Here is a 20,282-nt window from a genome sequence, read left to right as displayed (position 1 = left end):
CATCCTTTTTAGATGTTAGTACATACTAATATAAGAACTTTTTAGATTAGATATTAATATACGGTGACATTGTGATAAGTATGTCTAATTTTTGCAGACATTAAAATATTTATAATATGATCATAAAGTAAAGAGCATTTTTTTTTGAGACAGAGCCTTGCTCTGTTGCCCAGGCTGGAGTGCAGTGGTACAGTCTTGGCTCACTGCAGCCTCTGCCTCCTGGGTTCAAGTCATTCTCATGCCTCGGCCTCCCAAGTAGCTGAGATTACCAGTGTGTGCCACCACACCCGGCTATTTTTTTTTGTATTTTAGTAGAGATGGGGTTTCGCCATGTTGGCTAGGCTGGTCTGAAACTCCTGGCCTCAAGGGTTCCACCCGCCTCTGCCTTCCAAAGTGCTGGGATTACAGGTGTGAGCCACCACTCCCAGCCAAAGAGCACATTTTACTTTTAAAATTTATAATGTATAGAGAATTTTAGATCCCTAGCCAATTCTGTTAATGCCTGAACTTAAACTGGATCTCAGAATTTTTAAATGCTAAATCTAATATTTTTTCTATTAAATAATCTTTCTTCCTTCTACAGTATGTTGCTATCGCTTAGATCTTTTAGATTTAGGGACTTAAAATTTTTTGTTTACTGTCACAATACTTGAATTTGAATGAGACCAAAAATCTAAGCGTAATCCTATATGAGGATATATCCTACAGTGGATTTGATATAATTTATACCTTCTCTGGTTGTGGATTTTCCTTTTCATGCTGTATTATTGTGTCTTATATTCCAAATATATTAGTGAAGGATCTGAAATGCTATTTAAAATTGTAGGCCAGGAGTTGTAACATCTCTTTTTAGGTTTTAAAATAATTATTGTAAATTTTGTTTTTAGTCTTGATTAAAAATAATTTAACTGGATTAAGATTACCCTCACCTACCAGGAAATATCATCCAGGACTGCTACTTTGACTGTATATTACTTAACTGTTCTTTAACTTGCTACTAGTAGAAGACAAATGCAATGTTAGCTCTCAGCTAAATGAAGCCATGTATCTTCTCCCAAACTAGAGGTAATTAAAAAACAGGTTACATTGAGTTCAGTGATGATTTCCTTATGGCAGTTTTGCCACTTGCTTAGTACATATATATTTTTAATTTTTTAATTTATTTTTTTTAATTTTTTTTGAGATGGAGTCTCACTCTGTTGTCCATGCTAGAGCGCAGTGGTGCAATCTCAGCTCACCACAACCTCCACCTCCCGGGTTCAAGCAATTCTCCTGCCTCAGCCTCCCAAGTAGCTGGGACTACAGGCATGCGCCAGCATGCCTGGCTAATTTTTGTATTTTTAGTAGAGACAGGGTTTCACTATGTTGGCCAGGCTGGTCTCGAACTGCTGACCTCGTGATCCGCCCACCTCAGCCTCCCAAAGTGCTGGGATTACAGGTGTGAGCCACCATGCCTGGCAGTTCATATTATTTTTTAAAATGTCTTTGATTCTTTAAGAAACTTTATGCCAGTACTTGGTACATGAAACTGTCCTAGGGGAGCAGCAAGAGGATATTGTACAGAAATAATACTCAAAAAGGGTGGGAAAAGAGATCAGCAAATAAACCATCAAATTGGTAACTCATAAGGTTTTAAAGTCTGAAGCCTAGTTGTTTAGAAGACTGCCTCCACTTTGTCTGATTAAGATGTGTAGATTAAGCTACTTTATGTTTACAGTTTATTGTTGAACTCTTTTTTGAGACAGAGTCTCACTCTGTCACCCAGGCTAGAGTGCAGTGGCGCGATCTCGGTTCACTGCAAGCTCCGCCTCCCGGGTTCGTGCCATTCTCCTGCCTCAGCCTCCAGAGTAGCTAGGACTACAGGCTCCCGCCAGCACACCCGGCTAATTGTTTGTATTTTTAGTAGAGACGGGGTTTCACCATGTTAGCCAGGATGGTCTCAATCTCCTGACCTCGTGATCCGCCCGCCTTGGCCTCCCAAAGTGCTGGGATTACAGGTGTGAGCCACCGTGCCCAGCCTGAATTTTTTTTTAATTGATAAACAGCCTTTATCGTCCCCTGTCAAAATACTGGATTATTATTTCTACTTGCGTCTGAGTGTATTGAAGTCACTCTGAATCAACGACTTTGACTATATTTAAATAGCTATTCATTAAGTTCTAATTTTACCTTCACTATTATTTTGGGAAATAAAAACAAGTCTTGAAAAAAAATCATTATCTTAAACATAATGTTGCATGATGAATAAGTTCTAGGGATCTGCTGTACAACATTGTGCCTATAATTAACAATACAGTATTGTATACTTAAAAATTTGTTAAGAGAGTAGATCTCTTGTTAAATGTTCTTACCAAAATAAAATAAAATTGAAAAAAGGGAGCATGTTTTTTAGAACAAGAAAAATCAAGGAAGGAACTGAGAATAAAATGATACTATTAGAATATTCTTAATATTAACTTGATAATAAAAAGGAAATTCTGTTGAAAAACAAAAAAGTTGATATGTATTATGAATTATTGAGCCAGTTTTACAAATTTCCATGAGTCTTACTCATTTATGTTAGTGTTAGAAAGGTGGCTACTGCTCTTTTTCTTATACTGATTTTCTTAGGGGGCTTAATAAGTAGATGTTTAGCTGGCTTGTTAAATTTTGTTCAGTTATTATTCTAAAGAAAGGATTAAAATATATGTGTGATTTTGCAATAAATAGCTTCATTTAACTGGTTCCCATTGCATGTTTGTTCCTGCTAACTTACGCTGCAGTATTTTCTGTTGTGTCTTTCCTTTTAGTAATTATTTTATTTGCTTTTAGGTGTGTCTTGAGAGTTTTTCTTTATTGTGGAAAGATGTGCTTCTAATTACTATGTGATACAGCTAAATAACAAAAAGCAATTATGAAAAGTTATAATTAAAGTATAATTAAGGATCATGGAAAGCAAAACTAGGTTTAGGAAGTTTATAATTTTGTTTTAGAATTATAGAAATTACGGACATTACCTGTTTTATTATGATTTTTTTCCTGATCATATGAACATTTCAATTTGAGGAGCATCATGTTAACCTCTAGCTTGTTATAACTAATTAGGTAGATCTCTCAGTCCTTGAAATCTATGTATTCTTTTGTTTCTGCTTTCTTTACAAATGACTACCCTGTCTCTCCAAAAACATCTTCTTCTCCCATCTTTTGGTTTGGTTGATTTATGTGAAATATGAATACAGACAGAGGCCTTTAAGTGGTAGGAGCATCATTCAGTGATAAACTCTTCCAGAGGACCAGAGCAACAGGACATGAATCAAGGTATCTAGAGTTTGTGGAAGCCTTCAAGTATTATGGGGCCAGGTTGACATAGCTGAATTGTGTAGTCTTTTACTTAAAATAAGTACTAGTAACTGGATTAGGGAAGTATGTTAATAATCTAGATGTTTAATTAGAATAGATGGTTGTTTTGACTTTGGGTATCAGAGTAAATCATAAAATAATGAACATAGCAAAATTTTACATAGGTGAATTCTCAAGTACATAAAATGTATAGGTAAGTGGATCTCAACTTTTTTTTCTGTTTCAATATAACTCATACACAACTGTAATCACAATGCTAATGAATGTGTGGTGAGAAGGAATTAGAATTTACCATAGTGAAGGCCATTGTAGTTTGACTCCCCTCCCCCTGCAATAATTCTGAAATTTCCCCCAGGATAGTACTTACTGCTGTCTCTTCTTTAAAAAAAATCACTCTTTTAAAATACATTTTTCTTAATAGTTTTAGATATTTCATTACCTTAATTTTTCTGTATTTAAGAATTTAAGGCAATTTTAATGCATGCCTATACAAAGAAGAATAAGTGTCCTTAATTCTGAAATTGTTTGGCCCAAAGCTACACTGATTGGTGTATGATACTTGTCCTTTGCATCTCATTATCACTTTTTCCTAGTGAGGCTCCACTAGATCCACACTAGTGAGGAATCCAGCGTAATGGACTTTGGTTTCTTTATGCTAACCATATTTCTGTAATTACCAACTTATATTTAATTCATTATGTATTTTATTAGTCAATATATAGCTTTTATTTAAAATCCATTTCTATATTATTTTGGCAGTTGACATCTGGAGATTTTATTTTTATTTTTTTTTATTTTTTTTTTTTTTGAGACGGAGTCTCGCTCTGTCACCCAGGCTGGAGTGCAGTGGCGCAATCTCGGCTCACTGCAAGCTCCGCCTCCCGGGTTCACGCCATTCTCCTGCCTCAGCCTCTCCGAGTAGCTGGGACTACAGGCGCCCGCCACCACGCCCGGCTAATTTTTTGTATTTTTAGTAGAGACGGGGTTTCACCGTGGTCTCGATCTCCTGACCTCGTGATCCGCCCACCTCGGCCTCCCAAAGTGCTGGGATTACAAGCATGAGCCAGCGCGCCCGGCCCATGGAGATTTTATTTTGAATAAAAGGCAGAGATTTTACTTCTATGATATTAAATTTTAAAAGTGAAAATTATATTTATATATAGTAACATTAAGAACTCTTAAGTGTAGTTACTTATGTTAAGGATAGTAATTCATTACTTTTGACTTTGAGATTAATACTTAAAATTATGTAACATGTAGAAATAGTTCTCACTTATAATGGTTCATCATTTTCTTTCTTTGGTTTTCTTTGAATGGTTTTATTTAGTTATTAAAAGTTTAAGAAACTTGTGTTTTTTAAAAGAATTTAACTTGAGCATTGATTTTGCATTTAGAATTAAAGTTTTTCATTTGGCAAAATAATTATGTATTTTACATAAACACAACTCATATCATTTGCTGTGCTGGGAAAAATAAATCAGTCATGATGGTACCTCTGTATCTCTTTATCTTCTATCTCAGCCAAAAGTTAGATATGCAAAGGGCAATAATAGCATGGGTAGAAGATATCCAAACTTTGAGAAAGGGTTTATAAAAGAAGATGCGTGGAAAAGTTGCCGAGCTTCATTTTGTTATAAATAGTACACTTATGGGCATCTGATCTAAATAATATTTAAATATTATTTTCTAGCAACGATCTTCAAGAACCAGATGCAGTTTATTTTAGAGATTTTTTTTTATATCATGTGATGTAATATTCTTAATAGATTTGGGAATTAATGTGTTGATTTACTTCTAGGATTCTTAATCATTCAACTTCTGTGATGAGAAACAAGCCAAAACAAACTGTGGAATGTGAAAAGAGGTATAAAAATATCTTAGTTTTTACATTTAATATTTTATAATGAGTATTGATCCTTTGACAGTGATGTTTTTGTATATAGGCTTTAATTAAATAAGTGATACAGATTTAATATAACTAGATAATTTAAATAGGAAATGTCTTAGAACGTGAGTTAAATTTACTTTTGATATAAGCAAAATAAAAAATGCTGATCTTTTTTGCTCATAGATGCATTTTTGTCTTGATAGAATCGTTTATCTATTCATTCAGCGAACATTTATTATATTGCTATTCCTGCCAGGAATAATGTGTTTCTTTATCATTGATTGTGTTTATTCTCTATGATACTGTTTATGTTTTCATTTCTTTTCAATTGGGTGTTACTAGATTCTTCTATGTGAATACATGATATAAATCCACATATATGAATTCCTGAGAACTAGAAGACCTTGAAAGTTTCTATTTATTCTTTTTGATGGTTTGAATTTAGATTAGACTCAACTCCTGAGTCAATCCTCTGAGAATGTTCAGGCCCAGTCTTTTTCTGCTTGGCTTATTCCAACAGTCCCCAGACATAGCTCCTTTCGTCAGGTTTGCCTAGCTTTAAGTCTGTCTTCTGCACAATGGAAGAGTGATAATTCTGCCACAGAAATCTTACTTGTGACTCCCATTTATTATCTTCTAATGACTCTTTACAACTTTTCGAATAAACCTTAAAATGCTTAACTTAACCCATAAGATTGAAGTGGGTTTCTGCTTACGCTGAGAGCTTCATCTTGTACATTCCCCTACTGGCACCATTTGCATTTAGGAACAGAACGTCTTTCTTCATTCTCTTGGGGAAGTTATTTAGCTTGCTCTGAGCCACATTTACCCCTTCTTTAAAACATGAATAATAACACTGTCTACCTCATGGTTACTGTAAGGATGAAATGGGTTGATGTAGTAAATTGCTTATGACAGTGATTAGCACACAGAAAGTGTCACATATGTTATTAGTTGTTAAACTGTAGTTATTACTATTGTGGACTTTCTTATTTTTCCTTTCTTTGTATCTCAGCCCTTCCTTTTTCAATTCTAACCTTTTTTGTTCAAAAGGAAAATAGCTTTGTGGGTATTCTTTTTCTGGTATTAAGAAGTATTATATGACCTTAACTTTTTTTTTTCTTTTTTAAAATTATACTTTAAGTTCTGAGATACATGTGTAGAATCTGCAGGTTTGTTACTAGGTATACATGTGCTGTGATGGTTTTGCTGCACCTATCAAAACACATTAAATTATGGGAAAATATTTTAAATTCTGTGACTTTTTTCAGCAGTACATGGGTGAGCACACCCCACCCCTTCCCCACCTTTAGAAAAATCTCACATACTTTCTGTTAACAAAAATGAGATCATACTGAGTATACTATTTAGTAATATGCAGTTTTCATTTAATATTATAGTGATGGTTTTATATACCTACTAAATCTAAATATATGTTTTGATGAACTTTATATATTCTGTACACTTGCATTCTCCTTCCTTCCTTCCTTCCTTCCTTCCTTCCTTCCTTCCTTCCTTCCTTCCTCTCTTTCTCTCTCTCTCTCTTTTTTTTTTGACAGAGTCTTGCTCTGTCGCCCAGGCTGGAGTGCAGTGGCGCGGAGATAAGGTTTCACCATGTTGGCCAGGCTGGTCTCGAACTCCTGACTTCAAGTGATTCATCTGCCTCAGCCTCCCAAAATGCTGGGATTACAGGTGTAAGCCACCACGCCTGGCCCACTTGTATTATTTTCTTAACTTAAATGCTTAAAGATATGTTATTGATGGATTAAAACATGAATGTACATTTAAAGCTTTTGATTTGTTGTCTCCAGAAGTTTTTATGTTTGCATTCCCACAAGTAACACATGGATAGCTTTACTTCCATACTTGTTAACACTATGCATTATCAATCTATTTAATTTTTGTCGTTCTAAAAAGAACAAATTATATCAGAATGTTTTATTTTTCATTTCAGTGATTAAATTAGTGATGATGAGTATTATTTCAAGTTTTTATTGCCTATCTATATTGCTTCTTTTGTAATTTGTTTGTTTGCATCTCTTGTAGTCAGAAGCACTTTCTATTGTTGAAATATATTGAGTTTTTTTATGGCCCAGAATATGGTCTATCATGGTAAAAGTTCTGTAGGAACTCGGAAAAAAATGTATTCTGTATTGGTTAGCGTCTTATATAATGTCAACCATGTTAAGTTGGTTGATAGTATTGTTTAAATCTTCAATACCTTACCTATTTTCTGTTTTCTTGTTCTATCAGTTAGTAAGAGAAGGTTATTGAAATCTCCAACACTAATTGTAGATTTATCTTTCTCCTTGTAGTTCTATAATTTTTCCTTCATACATTCTGAAGCTCTATTATTAGACATATAAATGTTTAGGATTGTATTGTCCTCTTGGTGAATTTGTACTGTCATTCTGAAATGACTTTTCTTGATATTCTTGATAATATTGTCTGCTCTGAAGTCCACTTTTCTGATATTAATATTGTCAGTCCAGCTCTCTTTTGTTTAGTATTAGCATGATGCATGTTTCTCCATCCGTTTATTTTTAACTGATTTGTGTCTTTGTAGAGAAAGTGCATTTCTTGTAGTTAGCATATGTTAGTATCTTCCTGCTTTTTATTGAATCTGACAATCTACCTTCTAATTGCAGTGTTAAAAATCATTTATGTTTTTGTAATTAATGATATTTTGAGGTGTGCTTTATGTTTCCTTTCTGTTCTATCCTTTTTATTCATTTTTCCTCCTTCTCTGTTGTCTTTTGAATTATATTTTAAAATTTTTATTTCCTTTGTGGGTTATTTGCTGTAACTTTTTGTTATGTTAATGGTTTTTTTTAGGGGTTAGAGTATGATATTTAGCTTATCACAGTCTATCTTCAAGTGCTGTTATGCCATTTCATGTATCATGTGAGAACCTTAGAACAGTATACTTATATTTTTTCCTTTTTAGCCTTGATGTGTTGTCATACATTTTACTTTTTATATATCTGTTATGTGTACCATAACAAGTTGTTACTTATGCCTTAAACAGTTCTTATTTGTTCTTAAGGACATTTAGATAATCAGAATAATGTCTTTTATGTGTTCAATCCCTTAGTTACTATCTCCAGTGCCCTTTAGTTTTTGTGTAGATTCATATTTACATGTGCATCATTTTCTTTCTGCCTAAAAGAGAGATTTTAACATAATTTTACTACTGGTCTGCTGATTGAATGCTTTTAGCTTTTCTATGTCTGAAAAAGTCTTTTTTTAAATTTTTTTTTTTTTTTTAAACAGGATCTTGCTCTGTCACCCAGGCTGGAGTGCAGTGGCGCCGTCACAGCTCACTGCAGCTTTGACCTCCTGCGCTCCAGTGATCCTCCCACCTCTCAGCCTCCCAAGTAGCTGGGACCACAGGCATGTGTCATCCCACCTAGCCAACTTAAACATTTTTTTTTTTTGTAGAGACAAGGTCTCACTATGTTGCCCAGGCTGGTTTTGAACTCTCGGTCTCAAGGAATCCTCCTTCCTTGGCCTCCCAACGTGTTGGGATTACAGGCATGAGCTACCATGCCTAGCTCACCTTCATTTTTGAAAGATATTTTGGCTCATACACAATTCTAGTTTGACATTTTAGTTTTCTTCAAGTACCTTGAAGAGGTTTCTCCACCATCCTCTGGATTGTATTGTTTTCTATGAGAATATTCTTATATTTGTTTTACTTTGCCTAATGTGTCCTTTTTTCCTCTGGGTATCTGTAACATTTTTTATCACTCGTTTTAAGTAATTTGATGCTGATATATCTTGGTGTAGTTTTCTTCATGTTACTTTTGTTTGGAGTTCATTGAGCTTCTTGAATTTGTGGGTTTATTTTCATGAAATTTGAAATTTTGGGGCCCTTATTTCTTCAAATATGTTTTCTATCATTTGACCTCTTCTATTATGGAACTCCAATTAGGCCAGTTGAAGTTTGCCAGGGAACATTGATGTTCTGTTCATTCTTTAATATTTTTCTGTCTGTGTTGGGTTTTGGCAAGTCCTTCTGCTTTGTCTTTGTGTTTGCTAGTCATTTCTTGTGAAATGTCTAATCTGCAGTTAATTCCATCCAGTTTGTTTTAACTTTTTATTTCTAGAAGTTTGATTATGTCTGTACTTACCATGTTCAGTCTTTTCCTTTAGCTTCTTGAACATTGCTTGGTTGAATTTTTGATTAAATGACAGACATTGTGTACTTTACATTCTTGAGTGTGGATATTGTAGTATTATTATACATATTTTTGACTTTTGTTCTGGGATATGGTTAAATTACTTGGAAATAATTTGATATTTTGGGACTTGGTTTTGTAATTTATTTATGTGGGACCAGTGCAGCATTTAGTCTGTCCCCTTAATGAGGTAAGACATTTCTCTACTGGATGTCCTGTGAATTATGAGGTTTTCCAGTTTAGCTGGTGGGAACTGGTACTACTCCTGGTCCTCTGAGAATCTGGGAATTATTCCCTCTAATCTTTGGGGGTAATTTTATCCTTTTGCCTAGGGTAGTTTCCTCACATACATGTTCAATGATCAGTACGCTCAGATGAAAATTTGAGGGATGCCTCTGTAGATCTCTTTCCTTTCTCTGTGCATTGCCCTTTTCTTTGTTACTGTGTGCTTTGAACTCACTCTGCCCTTTTCTCCCTGGCTCCAGCTCTGTCTCTTGAATTCTGGGCCTGCTAGACTCTGCCTTAGTTTTTTTCTCCTGGGATGTGGACTGGAAACTCTTTCCATGCAGCAACTTGGCTCAGTTATGGGATTCCCCTTCTTACTCATCTCTAAAGGATAATGTCATTTTTTGCCTAATATTCAATGTCATAGAAGGCATAATTTTAAATATTTTGCCCATTCTTTTAGTTTTTTCAGTCAGGATATAAATCTGGTCACTGTTAGTCTTGGCCACGAGCAAAGTCTAGTTTTTACATTTTATGTGTTCAAATTTGTTAGTATTTAATTTTGATTGTTTCTCCCATAGGCTCTCTCTATTCCAATATTTAAAAAATTACTGCCTGTATTTTTCTGATACTTTGTGATTTCTTCTTTATATTTAAATATTTTAATTTTTCATTTTGACATTTGGTATGAGGTAAGGAATCTAGTTTTCTTCCTCCTCCACCTTTTTCTCACTGTGTCTCCTCCCCCTTTTTTATTCTTTCTTTCAGTGTATATTTTACAAGTGATCAATCAGGTGTCTCTCTACTACTTGTTATATAAGCTATTACTTTCACAATGATCTTAAATGTCATTTTTTTCAGAAGTTATTGTACTTGTGGTCCTGTACTCCTTTTCCATTGAAAAATCTGTAGATTCTGGAGCTAGTAGAAAGGGAGGGTTGAGAAGTCCCCTTTATTACATAACTTTTTTCTTCGTGATCATCCATTCTTCCAAATTAACTTTGGAACTCCTTTGTCAAATGTTTAAAACAAACCAAAAAATACTTTTTGAGTTAAAAAAATTATTATTACAGTTCATTTCGGTTATTAATTAAGCTGAAAGAGAAGTTATACCTGTAATACTTATATATCCAAGAACCTTTCGGTTATTCAAGTCTGTTACTAGACATTTGTAGTTTTTTCATGTGGGTCTTGTACAAGTATAGTTAAGTTTCTTCCTAGATATTTTATACTTTTCTTTCCTTTTATGAATAGCATTTTTTCTAATATATCTTTTAACTCATTATAGTTGATATGTAGGAAAGCTATTAACTTTTGTATGTTTTTCTTTAACTGGTAACCTTACCTCTTATAATAATAGATTTTTTTGTCTTTTTCTCTTGGATAATCATGTGTTCTATAAATTTCAAAAATTGGATTCTTTATATCCAATTTTTATTTTCTTTTCGTTATTGCACTATACAGAAGTTCCACAATAGTGTTAAGTTATAGCAACTTCGGTGGACATTTTGTTTATATATTTTTTCCACAGGAACTCCTTGTTCAAAATTGCCATCTAACAACAGTATGCATAGTCTGCCTTATCTCAACAACAAAAAATTAGATGAAAATAATTTCCTTCATAGCCCCTGTTTTGTTAGAATCAACAGGTTGCATCTCATAATCAGTAATTCAGTAGGCAAAAATAACTACTCGCTTGAGCTCTTTGGCATTTAGACAAAGGAAATTATTAGTTTTTTTAAGTTTTTTTAGTTATTTTAATATAATAAATATCCTGTCTGTCCTTTGACAATATATCTTTAGATATTTCACTTATTTTAGCTTCTGGGAATTCCTTAGAGTAGACCTATGCATAGGGCCTACATAGAATAAACCCATTTTGATATTTCCTGTAGAGCAACAGGTTTTAGAAACTTAAATATATTCCTGTCAACTTTAAGTTTTATGTTGTTAGGCCAAAGTGTAGACATGGGTAAATTCTTTACAATGTTTTTAAAAAGATAACATAATAAGGTTCATAATATATATTTAAGGATTTATTCTAAATATTTTAACGTATTAAGGCATCTTTAATTTTTTAGTGTCTCAGCAGATGAAGTTAATTCACCATTATCACCCCTCACCTGGCAGGTAAGAAGAAATTAAATTACTATTATATCTATCATTTTGTTCTCTTTTATTTAGTTAAAAGAAATTGTCTCATTATAGCCCTTAGAAAATCAGAAGGATCAAATAGATGAACAACCGTGGCCAGAATCTCACCCTATAATCTGGCAGAGTGAAGAAAGGAGGCGGAGCAAACAGATTAGAAAAGAATATTTCAAGGTACTCTATATTAAGTTTTTAAATTTACTTTGTAATTATTAGTTTTTATTTTGTCAGTTTTGTTTTGAGTTAATAAGGTAGACTGTAACTCTCTAGTTAAATGTAGTAAATGTGTTATTTTGATTTCTCACATATATGGGATAATACGATCTAATTATATCCATAAGGTTTCAGTAATTGAGAATAATTGAGTAGATAAATATAAATTATGATTTACCAAATACTTACAAGATAGACGAATGTTTGCTACACTGCTAGTTGTAGCAATATGTAGTATGATTTAAAAGAATTGTCCAGGAAAAGTCTTTCATTGGATTTGTTTCAATAAATATTTGACACATATTCACAATTAGCATTTAACTTTTCCTATGTAAATAAGTTCTGTTTATGTAGTTCTGAAAATGCTTGAGGGCAGATTTTTCCATTTTTTTCTTCTTGTTACCTTAGTAGATTGCTTGAGGATCTTTTATCTTAGCTAAAAGAAAAGCTCAGATCATCCAAATTATCCCACATTTCTAGTTAGCAGGGTTTTAATGAAATTTTACTGTGTACACATTTGTAAATATTGTATTATTGTCTATTTGTGATTGGGGTCTGCTGTATTTGTAGAAGCCAATCGTTAGAATTCGGAATAATATTCAATACTAGCCAGAATTTATTACTGGAATTTGACTCAAGTGAATAGTACAAACAAGCTTCTGCTCCATGAATAGCAAATTTTGTTGTCTTTGTACACGTTTTATGTTTCCCAAAGCCTAATTATTATTAGATGATAATAGTAATTTTATCTAAAAACATAGTACTAGTCTACATTGTAGGTAAGTTCAAGTTTATATCACTAATAAATAGGATTATATTCTCTGTTTTTCTCTGGTAGAAATAGGTCTGTATGCACATTTGTTTCTATATATGGGTGTGTAACATACATTTGGAGATAGTATCATATGACTAAAACAAAACTGTTATATGTCTTAGTGGATCTGTGGTAAATTTAAGCCTTCAACAAATAAATACTGAGTCCTTTTCATGAGTCTTACATTTCCTGGTCAATATGAGAGATAACGAAGAAACAAAACACATGAGGAAAAAGGGAAAGACATTCTAAGTAGAACCCTGGTCAATAATAGTGAACGTTTATTTATCCTAACCCTTTATACATCTGTAATTGTGTTTACGTTCCAGCATTATTTTAAAGTTTCCCTTTTTAGTTCATTGGACCTTGAGCAAAGCACTGAATAAAATTTGCTTGTAGATAAAACTTAGTGAATGACTGGTGATATGGGGGAAATTTTAGTAGTATTTCATATAATAAAAGAAATTTGATATTTATTTGCTCTCCTTTATTGTAGTATAACAATACAAATTCTTAGTATACTACCAATATCGTAGTATAACAAAACCAGTTCTCCTTTATCATAGTAACAATACCAATTCTGACTATTTGTCAAAAAACTTACATAGCACTTATTAAGTGCCAGGCACTGTCCTAAGACTTCACAAAGATCAACTCATTTAATCCTCGTAACAACCTTATGAGGTAAGTACAATTATGATTATTTCTATTTTACAGATGATGAAATTAGGGCACAGAGATGCAAAGTAGTATTCTTCAGGTCACTTAGTAATAAGTGGCAGAGTTGAGATTTGAACCCAAAGCCTATGCTAGGCTGCCTCTTTATCTACTGTGTTTAGCCTAATATCAAATCAGCAAACACTTTCAAACAAACACAGTTTTACTGGTTTTTAATTTTTTTTTTTTTTTTTTTTAGATAGAGTCTCTATTGCCCAGACTGCAGTGCAATAGCATGATCGTAGCACACAGCAGCCTCAAATGCCTGGGCTCAGGCCATCCTCTGGGCTCACGTGATCCTCTTGCTTCAGCCTCCCCAGTAGCTAGAACTACAGGCATGTCCCACAGTGACCTACAAATTTTAAAATTTTTTGTAGAGGTGAGGTCTTACTACGTTGCCCAGGCTAGTCTCAAATTCCTGGCTTCAAGAGATCCTCCCACCTAGGCCCCCCCAAAGTGCTGAGATTACTGCCATTTTTGGCCCAATTTTAGTGTTTAAAAAACATTTTACAGTAACTTAAGTGGACTTCTCAAGATGTCTTAATAGGGGCCACATTTTAAAAATGTGCATTTTAAAAACAGCATTTTAAAAACATAATTCTTTGGTTTCATAGCATCATTTATTGGTTTTTTTAATAAAATAAACATCTTCTATAATATTAGTTATGTTATAAAGTTATTAAAATAGATCAAATGATATAATATTTGAAGTGCTCATTACATAATCATCATTAAACAAATGTTAATTTTTTTCTTAATAAATTAGGTGCAAAGATAAGCTTCAGTCACTGGGAAATGTTTTAAGGAGATGTGTAGTTCTCCTAAATTGTCAGAAGATGTCAGTATTAGGACATAGTAAAATGAGTATGTCACTAGTTTTTTTTTTTTTTTCCCTAAGATGTCAAGAAAATATAAAACTGACATACAGTTTCCTAAACTAAATCAACACTATTATTCAGAATTGTCAGTATTTTCATGACTAAAACATCAGCAGCTTCTATGAAGTGACTTTCTTCCAAAAAGGAAATTTCTCTTAATCACCTATCTCCCGATAATTGAAAGGGCTATTGGTAGGTTGTATTATTAAAGCTAATCTGTATTTATAGTTCATTAAACAGTAAAATACACTACACTCGAGGTTTATATCAGATTATCACTGAGCTTGTTCAGTGGTGGCTCTTTTAGGTTTTGCTTTGTGACGAAATGTACAGAACTTTTATGCAACTTTATCTTAATACATATAAATGACTGAGGCACAGGATTTCTTTGTTTCTGTCCCATGGTAAATTATTTGTCATGGTTATTCAGTGTATTTATTGAAAGTGTGTGTATGTGTGTGTGTGTGTGTGTGTGTGTGTGTGTGTGTGTGTGTGTGTGTGAGAAATCCAACTCTATTTCTTCTTAGTTTTGAAGGCTAATTTTGGATAGTATTTTTTTCAGGTAAGTCCCTGAAACTAGGTAAAACTGTTTCAACATATTGGCTAGATTGTGTGAACAAGAAGACAAATTGGGTCAGGTTAAGTTAGCAAGTAAATCATGGTAGGAAAGTTACATCGACTCTTTTAGATTCCCAGGCCACCATTGTATAGATTATTATTCCAGTATATAAAATTTAGTGTTCTTATAGCCAAAATAAAATCACTGTATTTCAGTGAAATTCATGATGCCAGGAAGTATTTTATTAAACATCTTTTTTATTTTAAATTTTTAATTTTTTGGGTTCATATTAGGTATATATATTTATGGGATACATGAGATATTTTGAAAGGCATACAATGTGCAATAATCACATCATGGGGAATGGGGTATCTATTCCTTCAGACATTTATCATTTGTGTTATGATCAAATTATACTCTTTTAGTTACTTTGAGATGTACAATTAAATTATTATTGACTGTAGTCACCCCATTGTGCTATCAAATACTAGGTCTTATTTATTCTATTTTTTTATGCCCATTATCCATCTTCGCCTACCCTCTACTCCCCCACTACCCTTCCCTAGCCTCTGGTAACCATCCTTCTACTCTCTGTCTTTATGAGTTCAATTGTTTTGATTTTTACATCCTACAAGTAAGTGAGAACATATGGTGTTTGTCTTTCTGTGCCTGGCTTATTTCACTTACCACAGTGACGTGCATTTCAATCCACGTTGCAAATGACAGACTCTCCTTCTTTATGGCTGAATAGTACTCCATTGTGTATGTGTACCACATTTTCTTTATCTGTTCTTCTATTGATGGACAGACACTTATGTTGCTTCCAAATCTTGGCTATTGTGAATAGTTTTGCAATAAATATGGAAGTGCAGATATCTCTTTGATATACTGATTTCCTTTCTTTGGAGTATACACCCAGCAGTAGGATTGCTGGATTGTATGGTAGCTGTATTTTTAGTTTTTTGAGGAGCCTCCAAACTGTTCTGCATATTGATTATACTAATTTACATTCCCACCAACAGTGTACGAGGGTTCCCTTTTCTCCACATCCTCACCAGTATGTTATTGCCTGTCTTTTGGATATAAGCCACTTTAACTGGGGTAAGATGATATATCATTGTAGTTTTGATTTGCATTTCTGTGATGATCAATGATGTTGAGCACCTTTTCGTATGCCAGTTTGCCATCTGTATGTCTTTTCAGAAATGTCTATTCACATCTTTTGCCCATGTTTTAATCTAATTATTAGATACTTTCCTAAAGAGTTGCTTGAGCTCCTTAAATTCTGGTTATTAATTCCTTGTCATATGGGTAGTTTGCAGCTATTTCCTCCTATTCTGTGGGTTGTCTCTTCACTTTCTTGTTTCCTTTGCTGTGCAGAAGCTTTTTAACTTGATGTGATCCCATTTCTCCATGTTTGCTTTGGTTGCCTGCGCTTATGGGGTAGCTCAGGAAATTTTTGCCCAGACCTGTGTTCTGGAGATTTTCCTCCATGTTTTCTTATAGCAGTTTTATAGATTGAAGTCTTAGATTTAAGTCCTTAATCCATTTTGATTTGATTTTTGTATACAGCAAGAGATAGGGGCCTAGTTTCATTCTTCTGCATATGGATATCCAGTTTTCCCAGCATCATTTACTGAAGAGACTGTCTTTTCCCCAGTGTATGTTCTTGGCAGCTTTGTTGAAATTGAGTTCACTGTAGGTGTGTGGAGTTGTTTCTGGGTTCTCTGTTCTGTTCCATTGGTCTGTGTGTCTGTTTTATGCAAGTACCATGATGTTTTGGTTACCATAGGTCTGTAGTATAATTTGAAGTCATGTAATGTGATTCCTCCAGTTTTGTTCCTTATTCCCAGAATAGCTTTGGCCATTCTTGGTCTTTTGTGGTTTCATCTAAATCTTAGGCTTGATTTTTCTATTTCTGTGATGAATGCCATTGGTATTTTGATAGGGATTGCATTGAATCTATAGATTGCTCTGAGTAGTATGGACATTCTAACAATATTGTTTCTTCCAATCCATGAATGTGGAATATCTTTCCATATTTGTGTGTCCTCTTCAATTTCTTCCAGCAGTATTTTATAGTTTTCATTGTAGAGATCTTTTACTTCTTTGGTTAATTCTTAGGTATTTAATTTTGTTTGTGAGTATTGTAAATGGGATTATTTTTTAAATTTCTTTTTTAGATTGTTCACTGTTGGCATATAGAAATGCTACTGACTTTTGTATGTTGATTTTGTATCCTGCAACTTTACAGAATTTATCAGTTCTATTTTTTTTTTTTTTTTTTTGGTGGAGTCTGGGTTTTTCCAAGTACAAGATTGTATCATCTGCAGACAAGGATAATTTGACTTCTTCTTTTCCAATTTGGATGCCCTTTATTTCTTTCTCTTGTCTGATTGCTCTAGGTGGGACTTCTAGTATTGTGTTGAATAACAGTGGTGACAATGTGAATCCCTGTCATCTTTTAGATCTTAGGGGAAAGGCTATGAGTTTTGGCTTTTATTATGTTGAGATATATTTCTTCTATACCCCATTTTTTGAGAGTATATTAGTCTATTTTTATGCTGCTGATAAAGACATACCTGAGACTGGTCAATTTACAAAAGAAAGCGGTTTATTGGACTGACAGTTCCACATGGCTGAGGAGGCCTCACAATCATGGTGGAAGGTGAAAGGCACATCTTACATGGTGGCAGACAAGAGAAGAGAGCTTGTGCAGGGAAACTCCCCTTTTTAAAATCATCAGGTCTCATGAGACTTACTCACTATCATGAGAACAACATGGGAAAAGCCCGTCCCCATGATTTAGTTACCTCCCACTGGTATCTCCCATGACACTTGTGAATCGTGTGAGTTACAATTCAAGATGAAGTTTTGGTGGGGACACAAGCAAACCATATCAGAGGGTTTTTGTCATGAAGGAATATTGGATTTTAGCAAATGCTTGTCCGGCATCAACTGGAACGGTCATATGATTTTTGTCCTTTATTCTGTTGATATGATGTATCACAACAATTGATTTGCATATGTTGAACCATGCTTGCATCCCTGGAATAAATCCCACTTGGTCATGATGAATGACCTTTTAAATATATTGTTGAATTTGGTTTGCTAGTATTTTGTTGAAGATTTTTGCATCCATATTTATCAAAGATTTTGGCCTGTAGTTTTCTATTTTGGATGTGTCTTTGTCTGGTTTTAGTATTAGGCTAATACTGGCCTTGTAGAATCAGTTTGCTGGTATTCCCTCCTCTTCAATTTTTTTAATACTTTGAGTAGGATTGGTATTAGGTTTTCTTTAAGTTTTTGGTAGAATTCAGCAGTGAAGCCATCAGGTCCCTGGCGTTGAAGCCATCAGGTCCCAGGCGTTTCTTTACTGGGAGACTATTTATTACAGATTTAATCTCATTACTTGTTATTGGCCTGTTCACATTTTGGATTTCTTCATGATCCAATTTTGGTAGGTTTTACGTGTCTAGGAATTTGTCCATCCCCTCTAGATTTTCCAATTTATCGGCACATAGTTGTTCATAATAGCCAGTAGTGGCCCTTTGAATTTCTATGTATCAGTTGTAATGTCTCCTTTTTCATCTCTGATTTTATTTGGGTCTTCTCCCCTTTTTGTCTTAATCTGGCTAAAGGTTTGTCAATTTTATCTTCTCAATAAACCATATTTTTGTTTCATTGATCTTTTGCATTTTGTTTTCTTCATTTCAAATTTATTTATTTCTGCTCTGATCTTTATTATTTCTTTTGTTTTTGTTTGTTTGTTTGTTTAAACCAGAGTCTCACTCTTTCTCCCAGGCTGAGGTGCAGTGGTGTCATGGCTCACTGCAGCCTTGACCTCCCAGGGTCAGGCCATCCTTTCACCTTTCAGCCTTCCAAGTAGCTGGGACTACAGGCACCACCACACCCAGCTAATTTTTGTATTTTTTGTAGAGATGGGGTTTTGTCGTGTTGCCCAGGCTGGTCTTGAGCTCCTTGGCTCAAGCGATCTGCCCACCTCACGCTCCCAAAGTGTTGGGATTACAGGTGTGAGCCATGACACCTGGGCTGTTTCTTTTCTTATACTAACTTTGGATTTGGTTTGCTCTTCCTTTTCTGGTTCTTTAAGATGAATCATTATGTTATTTGTTTGAGGTTTTTCTTCTCTTTTGATGTAAGCAATTGTAGCTGGAAATTTTCCTGTTAATACTGTTTTTGCTGTATACCATAGGTTTTGCTATGTTGTATTTGTATTATCATTTGTTTCAAGAAATTTTTCAATTTCCTTCTTAATTTCTTCATTGACCCACTGGTCATTCACGGGCATATTGTTTAATTTCCATTTGTTTGTATAGTTTTCAAAATTCTTCTTCTTATTGATTTCTAGTTTTATTTCATTGTGGTCAGAAAAGTTGCTTGATGTTATCTCAGCAACTTCTTTGTTGTTTGAATGTTTTAAGACTTATTTTGTGGCCGGGCGCGGTGGCTCACACTTGTAATCCCAGCACTTTGGGAGGCCGAGGCGGGCGGATCACGAGGTCAGGAGATCGAGACCACGGTGAAACCCCGTCTCTACTAAAAACATACAAAAAATTAGCCGGGCGTGGTGGCGGGCGCCTGTAGTCCCGGCTACTTGGAGAGGCTGAGGCAGGAGAATGGCGTGAACCCGGGAGGCGGAGCTTGCAGTGAGCCGAGATCGCGCCACCGCACTCCAGCCTGGGTGACAGAGCCAGACTCCGTCTCAAAAAAAAAAAAAAAAAAAAAGACTTATTTTGTGACCTAACATATGGTCTATCCTTGAGAATGATCCATGTGCTGAGGAGAAGAACATATATTCTGTAGCCACTGGATGAAATGTTCAGTAAATATCTATCTGTTGGGTCCATTTGGTCTATAGTGCAGATTAAGTCCAATTGTTCTTTGATGATTTTCTGTCTGGGAGATCTGTCCAGTGCTGAAAGTGGGGTGTTGAAGTCTCCAGCTATTACCGTATTGAGGTCTATCTCTCTCTTGAGCTCCAATAATATTTGCTTTATATATCTGATTGCTCCAGTATTGGGTGCATATATACTTACAATCACTATATCCTCTGACTAAGTTTACCCCTTTTTCATTATATAATGACCTTCTTTGTCTCTTGTTCATTTTTATCTTGAAATCTATTTTGTCTGATATAAGTATAGCTACACCTGCTCTTTTTTGGTTTCCATTGGCATGGAATATCTTTCTTCATCCCTTTATTCTCAGTCTATGTGTATCTTTGTAAGTGAAGTGTGTTTCTTTTTTTTCTTTTTTCTTTTTTCTTTTTCTTTTTCTTTTTTTTTTTTTTTTT

The 20,282-nt window shown here is 34.3% G+C and overlaps 1 protein-coding gene across 1 annotated transcript in view; it reads left to right on the top strand.

Moving 5' to 3' along the window:
- Window positions 1–20,282, top strand: part of LRCH2 (leucine rich repeats and calponin homology domain containing 2) — a 104,896-nt gene that overhangs the window by 57,852 nt on the left and 26,762 nt on the right. Inside the window, exons 6-9 of the mRNA XM_032756249.2 lie at window positions 3,234–3,297; window positions 5,138–5,203; window positions 11,715–11,763; window positions 11,842–11,958. Of these exons, the coding sequence (XP_032612140.1) occupies window positions 3,234–3,297; window positions 5,138–5,203; window positions 11,715–11,763; window positions 11,842–11,958 (296 nt within the window). The remainder of the gene's footprint in view (window positions 1–3,233; window positions 3,298–5,137; window positions 5,204–11,714; window positions 11,764–11,841; window positions 11,959–20,282) is intronic.

This window comes from Hylobates moloch, unplaced genomic scaffold (genome assembly GCF_009828535.3).
Source record: "Hylobates moloch isolate HMO894 unplaced genomic scaffold, HMol_V3 SCAFFOLD_7, whole genome shotgun sequence".
Classification (NCBI taxonomy): Eukaryota; Metazoa; Chordata; class Mammalia; order Primates; family Hylobatidae; genus Hylobates; species Hylobates moloch.
The sequence above is the reverse complement of the archived record's forward strand: the minus strand, read 5'-3'. Positions and strand labels throughout refer to the sequence as shown.